Source organism: Oncorhynchus keta, chromosome 13 (assembly GCF_023373465.1).
Source record: "Oncorhynchus keta strain PuntledgeMale-10-30-2019 chromosome 13, Oket_V2, whole genome shotgun sequence".
Taxonomy (NCBI): domain Eukaryota; kingdom Metazoa; phylum Chordata; class Actinopteri; order Salmoniformes; family Salmonidae; genus Oncorhynchus; species Oncorhynchus keta.
This window is the reverse complement of record NC_068433.1, coordinates 47,315,383-47,327,377: the sequence shown is the minus strand read 5'-3', so window position 1 is coordinate 47,327,377 and position 11,995 is coordinate 47,315,383. Positions and strand designations below refer to the sequence as shown.

General features: G+C 47.1%; 1 protein-coding gene across 5 annotated transcripts; it reads right to left on the bottom strand.

The window, feature by feature from the left end:
• On the bottom strand, positions 1–11,986 carry LOC118392474 (nucleoporin Nup37-like). Of its 5 annotated transcripts, none has more exons than XM_035784488.2 (10): positions 11,833–11,986; positions 8,381–8,593; positions 8,049–8,173; positions 5,519–5,591; positions 5,164–5,258; positions 1,219–1,309; positions 937–1,118; positions 751–801; positions 393–486; positions 1–234 (listed from the first exon to the last, which is right to left on the bottom strand). In XM_035784488.2, the coding sequence occupies exons 1-10, from the start codon at positions 11,833–11,835 to the stop codon at positions 121–123; spliced, it is 1,041 nt and encodes a 346-aa protein (XP_035640381.1). In that variant the 5' UTR covers positions 11,836–11,986; the 3' UTR covers positions 1–120. The 5 variants fall into 5 exon arrangements, with proteins under 5 accessions (XP_035640381.1, XP_035640382.1, XP_035640383.1 ...); XM_035784489.2 differs by lacking the exon at positions 11,833–11,986 and adding an exon at positions 11,737–11,809; XM_035784490.2 differs by lacking the exon at positions 11,833–11,986 and adding an exon at positions 11,136–11,188.
• Positions 11,987–11,995: the final 9 nt, after the last annotated feature.

Sequence of the window (11,995 nt, the reverse complement as noted above, 5' to 3'; positions counted from 1 at the left end):
TGGAAAATGAAATACTTTATTGAAAAATTATGAAAATAGAAATATCCAACCACACCTCATGTCAAACAGTTTCAATGTACATTTGCATTGCCTCCCGTATGTCCATAGGGAGTGACTGCATTACATTTCTGTCATCCAAAAAGAGAGCTTTCGGTCACCGCCAATGACACAGAGTGGGAGGGACCTGTGCCAGCTTAGACCCGCCCCCACCGTGGCTGATCCAATCATCACGGGCTGCAACCCCACCATATAAACATAAGAAACCAAGTTCAGGGCGCATGTTACGTTATCCTCATTTCCAACACTCTTACTGAACATTATTCCCACACTTTTATTACTCAGAAATCGACACACTGTGTCTATGCAAACAGGCAAACACACAGCTCACTGACCTGCGGGTGACCAAGGTGATGCACTAGTAACTGACTGCTGATCTTGCCTGGACATCCTGTTGTGGAGAAGAGATTCTCATTGACCCGAGACCACCTGGAAGACATGACACCCGTGGTTACAGTAATTGCCATCACCATTATCATGGACGTCGTCGGCAGCAGCGGTATCAGCCGGACTACCACAACATGCATCACAATACTCTGAAGGTCAGAGGAATTGGAAGCATTCAGGATCCTTGGGACATCCCTACCCTAACCATAACCGTTACCTTAACCATATAATATAATTTCAATGGGGGAGGGACATCCCAAGGATACCAGATAGCAAGGACTTTGGAAGCATGGACAAAGCAGTTACCTGAAGTTTCCTGCTCGTTCTACATGGGCAGGCCTCTTCTCTTGTGGGTAACTATGAACAGACAAATAACCATTAACAAATCCCATGTCTTCATACAGTAGTTTTACACAGCATGTAACGGAGGTGATGGGTAACCTTGTCTGGGTTCAAACCCAGTCGGTCACAAGCATCTGTCCAGACACTCACCTGGAGCGGGTAATATCCCAGATGACCCAGTCGCTGCCAGTCACCGCGCCCACCTTGATGGTGTTGGTGAGGCACCAGTCGGCCGACATGAGTGGCGACTGGCCGCAATCCAGAGAAAGAATGGCCTGCTGGGTAACCAGGTCATAGAACCGTATCGTCCCTTTTTTCTCGGCCACCATCAGCTATACAGAGGACAAAGGTTTAGTATCACAAGCTCTTTTCACTCGCACTAAGTATTTAAACCGTCATTATGAAACTGGAGAGCACTCTTACTGAACGTACCTTGAAGGCATCTTCAGGATGCCAGCACACACTGACACCAGGAGAGCGTAGTCTAAATGTAGTGGTTTCATTCCCCTCCAGGTCCCACACCCTGTGGGGACAAGAGGCCATCAACATGAAAGGGCACTAGCTGGACACTACAGGATGGTCAGAGAGGGGTTGTGCTCAGGGGAAATGAACTGTTTAAGGACCGTAAGAAAATGATTCTCCTGTCCTCAACTACCCGTTTAGAAAACAACCTGAGACAGGAAGTCTGCGATTCAAAAACAACTGGGTCTGAAAACAGGTCCTGTCAAAAATGACAAATGATCAAATCCAAAAAACAAGATTAATAGGCACTCAATTAGCTGTACTGGAGTTGGATGCGCGGCAGTGCTAAAAAATAGCTTCCGGAGTCCAGCCACCCCGTGTGGGGAGGGCAGAGGCGATGACGTGCAGCACAGCGCAGGCAGATGCCTTGGTGCCGACAGTACACAAAACAAAGGATTACACACGCTAATGGCAGCTAAAAATATCAAAAATAACAAAGACATCATGGCTGGCTGGATGTTTTTGTCTCACAGGATCCATGTCAAAAAAGCAAAGTTACAAGCCTCCATCCAAACCCACCTTTCCCCAGGCGTCTGAGACGCTCTTCGGAATGTACTCTAACGAGTAAGTAGCGCACACCAGGCCTGTAGTGATGCCAGTGTTTTTCTGAAAGCACGTAATGCCTGTGTGTAATTTATCTAACTTCTGTCAGTTGTCCAAGAGATGCGGACACAGAGCCTCACTAGTACCACCCTTCTTTCAGGGAAAAAGGGATCTTGGTTGTAATCTCCCTCTTGAGCTGTGAAGACAGGAGGGCGGGGCCATGCGCTGACGAGCGAGAAAGCCGAGGACACAAGGCAAACGTGCGCACGGATGTAATAAATCACTTGGAGAGGACAGGCTGCTCCCAAGACCAGGATCTACTCTTCAACCACATCGGAGAGCCCTCCTCAGCGAACACAAGGCCTCGAATCTAACAAAACATTCCCCTGAACCAGGGAGGAATAAACATGCAAGCGGTTTAAACATTTTAAAGGACTATGGTTGGGAGCGATGTGAATGCGCTGACTGATGAGGTCATGCAGAAGACATCTAATAAAAGGCCCAAAGCCCATCTAAATGTCAAACATGTTGGAGAGATGTCTGCAGTAGAGGAGAGGATATGATTATGCCCCACCCCAGATGATAACCTCAGTAAACAAACTTTTCCTGTGTCTTCCCTGCAGGGGATAAAACACCCTCACGTTTCTCCATGAGAGCTTTTGCTTCTTGACTCGACAAGGAAGTCAGAATGGCCCTGTGTAGAGTGAGGTGCAGACCCTCCTCCATAGAGCATGAGCAAGGTTGGAAACCTCAGACCACCGCAGACAAACAAGCATAAACCCTCTCTTCTCAGACCACACGCCAAGCACAGTTCAATCGCACGCTACGCCGCATCCGGCCAAGTTGTGGTCCACCACTTTGCCCTTCAAATGGGGAAAGATTATGATTTAAAAATGATATATACATTTGTTTAAATGTAATCCTTGCTGAACAAGGTGAAAGGGGGCAAGAAACAAGACTGAGACCACCACTGACAAAGAGATGTGTAATTGCATTACACTACAGCTGACGTGACATCAAGCAATATCACTGGGCTTCATGTACAATAGAGTTGAAAGGCGAGACTGCGTTTGAAGTCTGTGTAGATGTGAGTGAGAAACAGCAGCCACGCTTTTTCATTTCGGTCAACGTTTTCCAAATGAGCGGAGGAAATGGGAAACGTAGTGTGCACCGTGTGAACTAAATTATGAGTGTGCAGGGTAAATAACTTTGGCGACACTCGGCTAGAACGAGGGTTGAGAAAGACAAAACAGTAATCCCGCCTCAGAGCCTCACAGGGGAGTCCAGGCAGAGGTGCACAGCACGCCGTCCTCCCCTCCCCGAAACCACACCAACATCCATCTTGATCAGACCTGCTCAAGTGTCTTGAACAATAACACGTTCTTTAACAGACATTTGGACTGTTGAAATAATTATCTCGGCCATTTGTCATTTTTATTGGATCAGTTTGCTCCTCTCGCTAGAGTTGATGATGGGATCCCCTAGAACAGAGCAAAAAGAAAGTGTGAGAACATGAGAAGAAAAGAGGAGATGAAAGACCGGAATGTTGTAGAGTGGACATGGACATACTAACTGACAGATAACTTGACTGATGGGCTAGAGGGGGGGGAGAAAGTCTCAAACTATTGCAATAACGCCTCAGAAATACTTCCCAAAAGGATGACACAGAGTAGATCATACACAAAACAAATAGTTGAGATCCCGCACAAATAGTTGCAGCAGGTGTCTCTGTTCAAGCCCCTTGAGTAAGCTGTATTCTGCTGATCCATGTCAACATGAAACTAGAGCTGGCTGAACTGAGGAATCCATCTCACACAACAGAAACATACCTACTGCAAATCCAAATGGAAGCTAACAGACAATGGGAGCCGAGCCCAGAGAGGTTGGGACCTCTGGCAGACACTCTGACCTCCGTGGGAGGCTTCGACCTTCTAGCTGCTACAGGTGGCTACTCCGGCTGGAGTAAAGTTCCCACGAAGGAAAGGACAGTGCTGACAAAGAGCACAGCAGAGTTATGGTAGTGCAACCTGCCAAGTAGAGAAGACGGTCCACTGTTCTTTTCTCTCACCCTATCAGGGGTCTCGGTTTCTGTGGGCTGCCTGGAAGGCCCCTCTCCTGTTAACTTGATCTTTCCCTAGTTCCACCTTACTCTTCCTCCTGCGTCCTAGATTTTTTCAACGTGACAGAATTTAAATCTTTCTGCAGATGGAGCCGAGCAAGCGTACCCGTTTTCTCTGGCCAGACCATTATAGAGGGAGGCTGAGGGAGAACTGTTCGCTGATGTTTCTCGCAGTAGCAGAGCTTCATCACCAGCCCGAGCTGAGGCCGCTCTCTCCCCACAGCCCTCATCCTAACCAACACTTTAGAGCATTTAAGCAAGGCGGAAGGAGATTGAGGAGATAATTCAACCATGGCCTGTATTTGATGACTGGAAGTGTAACCGTGAGCTCCAGGCTCCTGAAATTATGAGTTTATGAATAGAAAGCAGATGTTTCAGGTGTGTTTCTCATCCAGGGAGCTTTGGGTTTAAAGATGGATATGAGAGACGTGCTCTTTCAGGCTCTAGCGGAGAGAAAAATAGGGGCCAGTCATTCATTTCTAAGCTGCAAACTTGATTAAACGTTCTCCCCCATCAATCACTGGTCAAACGATAAGAGCTCACATTGTGTGGGCAGGGGCAAAGAGGAAGTAGGATTTGGGCCAGGCTTTCGCCCTGTCTGGACCCTAGCTACAACCCTAGTTACTAAGGTAACAGGAGGACCCTCAGGTTCAGTGGAGGCTGCTGAGGGGAGAACAGCTCATAATAATGGCCGGAACAGAGCTAATGGAATAGCAAACACCGGGTAACCATGTATTTGATACCATTCCACTGATTCCGTTCCAGTCATTACCACAAGTTCGTTCTCCCCAATTAAGGTACCACCAACCTCCTGTGCCAGGTTACCCCATGGTTACACCTTTGGCTAACGACGTACACTCTTTCCTTCCTTGCTCCACTACCTGGCTACTGATTGATAGGCCACATTGGGGGACCTTGTTAAGAGTCAACCCTAAGGAGGGGAACAACCTCCACCAGTACTGCAGCTAATTGGATTTACATATTTAACCAATTACTTTGAAAAGCTGGAGAAGCAGCGGTGTGATTCCGCACGGCAACACCGGCGTGTGTTGTGATAAGCATTGGGTTTCATTTTGGAAACAGTCAGGACTTTCTGCACCATTAACAGAGAACAGAACACAGATCCAAGAGCTGGGGGAAGACACACTCATATTATTCTTGCTGAATGAGACCGGGAGGAGGTTCGGACTGACCTGCATGTATGGTCATCACTGACCGAAGCGATTTGTTTCCCCTCCGTGGGTTCAAACACTAAGTGGTTGATGTAGCTGGTGTGACCCTCCATCACCTAGACAACCACACAGACATCACCACAGAAGATACAATTAACAAAACACTGCATTTGGTGCGAGCCTGTAAGACAGTTCCCTGGCTCCTTATGTGCTGGGTTCTTGATTAGACTAAAATAAAAAGCCATTCACTAAGTGCCTACTGTCAGTGTGCTATATACAAACTGCTTGATTTAAAGAAACCAGAAGCCAACTGAACTGACAGGTGCAATAGTTCCAGTGGGATCTAGTCGTGAGGGCAGGGGCTCCAGTACTCTACCTTGACTTCATGTTGATTCTGAAGATCAGAAGTCAACAGCCTCACTTTTCTGTCTGCTGCAGCAGTGCAAAATCTGGAGGGAAAGATGGAGAGAAAAACAAACAAAGAAAGAGAACATCAAAACAGAGCCCATCCTACTATAAGACACGCGAACGCACACGCGAACGCACACGCACCCAGGCACACGTCCATGGCTATGCGTGTGTCTGACTGCACTGCAGCGTGGGCTGACACCTTTGGATGTGTGTGTGTGGTAAAGACTTGGACATGGATCAATGGAAACACTGCCAGGGAGATTCTAAGTGCGAAGATAAACATGGAGAAAAACAAAGATTCCTCATGCCATTTGAGCATTGCTAACGCCTGGGAGACGACTTTGCCTCTAATCAGTTGTAGTATATACCAGCGCCTGCAATTACTTACAATTACACTCACTTACAAGAAAAACACATCACACACATTTGCAGTCACAGGAACAGACGGATTTGGCATGTCACGATACACAGCCAGAATATTCCCCCAAGCAACTGGTACAGGTGAGTATACCAACAACTGATACATAGCCTAGTAGTTAGCGAATTGTGGAGGGCTTTTCACCCTTCTTTCAACTCAAACCTCTAATTCAATACATACTTCAGTCTTGCAATACGAACTAGGCTATCGAGATTTAGCCTACGCTGCAGGAATATTGTCAATGAAAGAACAAGTGCCAAGTGGGAGAACATTTCTTCATGAGACAATCTTCAAAGAGTTGTCAATGTCACAGGGTTGACTAATGACTGGGTCTGTTTTGGCCCTGAGCTGATTGATGCTGGGGAAGTGTTCCTGACAGTTCCCCAGAATCTACCGGGAGGTTGCTGACTGGACCTCACATGGCTGGCCTGGTAGAATCTGGGATCCTCCCAGCGTAAGCCCGCTACCCCCTCCTCCTCCTAGCACCCTCGCCGGCCCCTTCCCCAGGCACGCCAGTGAGAACACTGTGCTTTTCCTGGAAGGCATAACTACATGCAAAACTAGGGGAGGGACGGAACTTGAGCGGGGGAGCCATCAGTGTAATAACACGTGCGCACGTCACACGCCGGCCCCAGGGCCCTGCAGACTTAACCACGGAAGGCCAGGAAGTATCGCTATCTTTCCCTTTCAATTAAAGAAACTTGGAAACATCACCCGCGGGATTACAGCATTCCCATCCACCATTCCAATTAAGAGGAAAGCCTTGCTTTCTATGTAATAACGTTAAACTTTAATCAAATCACACCTGAAAAAACTGGGTTGGTATTCCACCGCTACAATGGGCCACAGACTAGAATGATGACTGAGCTTCATACGGTAGGTGAATGAGGAATACAGCTGGGCCAAGACTACTGAGGGTTTCATACCACTGACTGACACAGAGGTGGTGTAGATGGATGACCCAGAGACATAGTTAGATAAATATATACGGCTCTGGGATAAGTAGATGGTCAAGCTGTACATACCTACACGTACCCAACGTTCACAAGAGGCAGGCCTCATTGTTCCTAGAATTTCTAAGCAAACAGCTGGAGGCAGGGCAGAGCTCCATTTTTATGGAATGGTCTGCCGATCCATATGAGAGATGCAGAAATGGTCTCAACCTTTAATTCTTTACTGATTTCTCATCTCTTCAGTAGGTCCTATGATTGAGTGTAGTCTGGAACCAGGGGTGCAAAGGTGAATAGCAACGCATTGGAGTGATGAACCACCCTTGCTGTCTCTGCCTGGCTGGCTCCCCTCTCTCCACCGGGATTCTCTCTACTGACCCTATTACGGGGGCTGAGAAAGTGACTTGCTTGTGCTCTCTGATGCCGTCAGTAGGACGGGTGCATCACGTCTTGCCAGGCTCTTTTCGCTATACTCAACATCAGTGACTCAACCCACTCAAGTTATCTTCCTGTCTGGTCTTGCGCCCCCTCGGGCTCATGTGATGGGGGAGATCTCCACGGGCTATACTCGTGGTCTGTTGATATCCCTCTGGTGGTGTGGAGGCTGTGCTTTTGCAAAGTGTGTGGCCCTGTCCAGGGGTATCATGGGAGAGGGCCACAGTGTCCCCCGACCCCTCAGTCTCAGTCCCTAATATATATGCTGCAATAGTCTACCTACCGGGGGGCAAGGGTGGGTCTGTCGTATCTGTCGTTTTCCTCCTGTCTGATTGGAGTCCTGTGTGATCTTAAGTGTCCCTCTCGCCCTCTCTTGCTTGCTTGCTCGCTCTTTGGGCTTTTAGGCTGGGTTTGTGTATAAGAACTATGTGACATCTGCTGATATAAAAAGGGGCTTTATAAATACATTTTACGTAGGAAAGATGAAAAAAAAAACAGTAGTGCAGCTTCAACCCACAGCGGTGGCTGGTCCAAATGACCAAGTCTTCAGTCTGCAACATGAGCTGAATCAGCTGTTACTTACTGCAGGGCTGGAAAGAAAGCCTGAAACAACCAGCAGCACTCCGGGACCATACACCCTGATGTAAAGACAGAAGACAGCTGTAAGAACTAAAAGGTTTAAGGTAGGCTACCTGATGAGTTGGGGCAGCTTGTCCAGCCGAGACTCAGGGCTCCATGCGAGGCAATCCACGCGTAACGCATGATGGAAAACACGCAGTGTGGTGAATTCAATCCCCTCTACCTCCATGTCCTCCTCCTGCACAAACAGTGGTTAACGTCACACATACAGCAGTGGTTTACATCACACATGGCACCAAAACACAGACTGTTTCTCATTTCCTTGTGTCCCCTATCCATGCCTCCTCAGAGAGGAACCTTGGGAGGATCTTCTCTTCAGATTCATTTTGAGAAGGGAGGCTAGGAGAGGATATGAGGAAGAGGAATCTGGCAGGCTACCACTCACCTGGAAGCGGCAGGTGCCAACCACCACATACTGGTTTCCTCCATAGGCCAGAAGGGCAGCGGAGCCACTGTCAAAGGGGCTGAACTCCACCACATGGACGTAGTCGTCACAGGGCACTGTGTAGCTGGCTCCTCGACCAGAGTCCTCCATGCTGAATGTATTTTTGGTGATGTTTATGTCCAGTGTATTTACTCTTTGGTTTGACTTTACCACCTGCATCAGGATTGAAGAGGGGTTAATATTAACTTCCTGATACAGAAACAGTACATCTGTATTGAAAGCCAAAAATAATACTTCCGTATGCATACTCAAGTGAGCCAAAGCTTACATTCTCCAGTATTGGGCTAACTCGTTGAGGGGGATTCATATAGCCGAAACGTTAATGTGCCTGTTTAATTTCTGTGGCAGTCACTGTAGGGAGTGACAATAAGATAACCATGAGATCAGAACTTCCCTAAATGCAAAACCAGTCATATAGATCCCTTGCTACAATTTGACTAGGAGAGATATACCAGAAACACAGACCTGCCCGGCTTTTCTAGGAAGGGTGCGGTGAAACACCCTTCTTCCGGCACATGTGGGTCGGGAAGGTTGTTTATATGGAAGTTTTTTTTGTGTGAAAGGTCATAGGTGACAGCTGTCAGTGATCACATAATGGGACATCATTCTTGCTGTTGTACTGACATCATGTAGGCTGCAGGTTCCCAAACTGTACATTCCCAAAACTTTTCACTCAGACCCCACTTCCAGCATTGGGGAACATCCCCCTGCAGGCACCACGTCCATTTCTATAGGCACAAGCACTGTTCATGACACAAACTGTTCACCCCTCTTGTTGGCAGAGAGAAAATGTTGCTGTTTTAAAGCACTAATGTGCATTCATGTGAATTGAGTGACTCAAACAAAATCTATGGGGAAAAAAACATCAGCTGACATGGGCTAGTTGATCTGGACATTTCTGATAAGTTATAAATAGGTATGCAATGACTGACATGACAAGAAGAAAACTGACAATGCACTACCCCCCAGTTTGAAAACCACTGGGCTATTGGACTCAAGGTTAACAGCTAGGGGGATCCACCAAGTGAAGGCAACAGAAGACCATTTCACTACACTGGATCATTCAGTCTCAAGTGTCATTGATTGCAGTCTTAAAGGGGCTATGTGCAGTTCAAACAATTACAGAGTGGACCACACTGTCACTGATTTGGTAAACAGCTGCGGGATGGGGCTTGAGAAATGAGCTATGGATGGAAGTGCTGACCATCTATGACAGGGGTAGGCAACCTTGGTCCTAGAATATCACAGGCACTTCATATTTTTGATTTAACTGACCTGGAAGACCAGGTGTGTTGAATTTAGGCAATCAGGGAACTGATCAATTAACTAAGTAACTAACTCAGTGTGGTGCCTAGTTGGGACAAAATCCTGTAGTATCTGTGGCACTCCATCCAATAACAGGGTTAACTACCCCTGATCTATATCAAAAGTCTGGCAGACATATCAGTGTGGATGACGGATCACCACCTCAAGCTGAACCTCGGCAAGACGGAGCTGCTCTTCCTCCCGGGGAAGGACTGCCCGTTCCATGATCTCGCCATCACGGTTGACAACTCCATTGTGTCCTCCTCCCAGAGCGCTAAGAACCTTGGCGTGATCCTGGACAACACCCTGTCGTTCTCAACTAACATCAAGGCGGTGGCCCGTTCCTGTAGGTTCATGCTCTACAACATCCGCAGAGTACGACCCTGCCTCACACAGGAAGCGGCGCAGGTCCTAATCCAGGCACTTGTCATCTCCCGTCTGGATTACTGCAACTCGCTGTTGGCTGGGCTCCCTGCCTGTGCCATTAAACCCCTACAACTCATCCAGAACGCCGCAGCCCGTCTGGTGTTCAACCTTCCCAAGTTCTCTCACGTCACCCCGCTCCTCCGCTCTCTCCACTGGCTTCCAGTTGAAGCTCGCATCCGCTACAAGACCATGGTGCTTGCCTACAGAGCTGTGAGGGGAACGGCACCTCAGTACCTCCAGGCTCTGATCAGACCCTACACCCAAACAAGGGCACTGCGTTCATCCACCTCTGGCCTGCTCGCCTCCCTACCACTGAGGAAGTACAGTTCCCGCTCAGCCCAGTCAAAACTGTTCGCTGCTCTGGCCCCCCAATGGTGGAACAAACTCCCTCACGACGCCAGGACAGCGGAGTCAATCACCACCTTCCGGAGACACCTGAAACCCCACCTCTTTAAGGAATACCTAGGATAGGATAAAGTAATCCTTCTCACCCCCCCCTTAAAAGATTTAGATGCACTATTGTAAAGTGGCTGTTCCACTGGATGTCATAAGGTGAATGCACCAATTTGTAAGTCGCTCTGGATAAGAGCGTCTGCTAAATGACTTAAATGTAAAAGTATAGGATTAATCAGATTTTTAAGCTATACAGTATTTGCAAACAAAAGGAATAAAAAACACGCTTACATTGTGGGTTCTGATTGGGGACAGTTGAACAAAGCTCACGAGCCACCGACGAGTTATATTATTCAATAGTCAATGGGTATGTAACAAATACATACATATTTAAAAAGGTCTACAAATTACTGTAGTAACTTCAAATTGCCCTTTTAAGCAGGCAAGCTAAAAAAAATGTTTTACCTTTATTTAACTAGGCAAGTGAGTTAAGAACAAATTCTTATTTTCAATGACTGCCTAGGAACAGTGGGTTAACTGCCTGTTCAGGGGCAGAACGACAGACTTGTACCTTGTCAGCTTTGGGGTTTGAACTTGCAACCTTCCGGGGGGACTTGTTTCGTTCTAAAATGTTTCAGATAACCCCGTATCTCAGGAGTTAAAATATGTCTGGATAGGCATGAACAATCCAAATATATATGCTACACATAGAAGACAGACTATAATATAGTTAGTAGGTTAGGGTCAATGAGGCATGCCCTGGCTATTGCTAGCTCAACAGTGCACAAACGGTCAGTACTGTAGCTAGCTAGAATACTTAGTCTACCTAGTTATCGGCCGCGAACTATCTTCCTTGTAACCACCAGAAAGGTGGTAGCCTTGGCTTCAGGACATGCTCTGATAATGTAACATTGTGAAATGCTATGTAACTAGCAGCCCCCCCACTGTTGCAAAAGCTAGCTTGCAATATAGCAGCGCTTGCTAACTAGCTATTAACGTCCAAACACGACGCTAGTTAGCTGATAGACAACTAATGTCAGCCAGGGAAACTACTCAAACGCTAGCAGCCTACAACACACTACTAGCGATTAAAAGTGATGACAATATAATACAAAATATTTCAACAATTAACGCAACATTTTAACTAGCATGTAGCTCATTCATAACCATACCTACGCGCGCCTTTCAGCATGTTAGCTACAACTTCTGCCCCCCCCCCCCCAAAAAAATGCATTTGTTCCCCAGTTGATGTCCGTGTTGGAACGTACCATGCCATTTTATTCTTCAATTCTAGGGGGACCACACTGAGATTAAAAACGCAATGGTTCGGCGCTTTGACACGTTACACACTATTGTTATATTAAAAACACGGTATAAAATAATAATTAATAAGCGTTCTCACACGAAACATAGTCAGACATGCTAAAAACA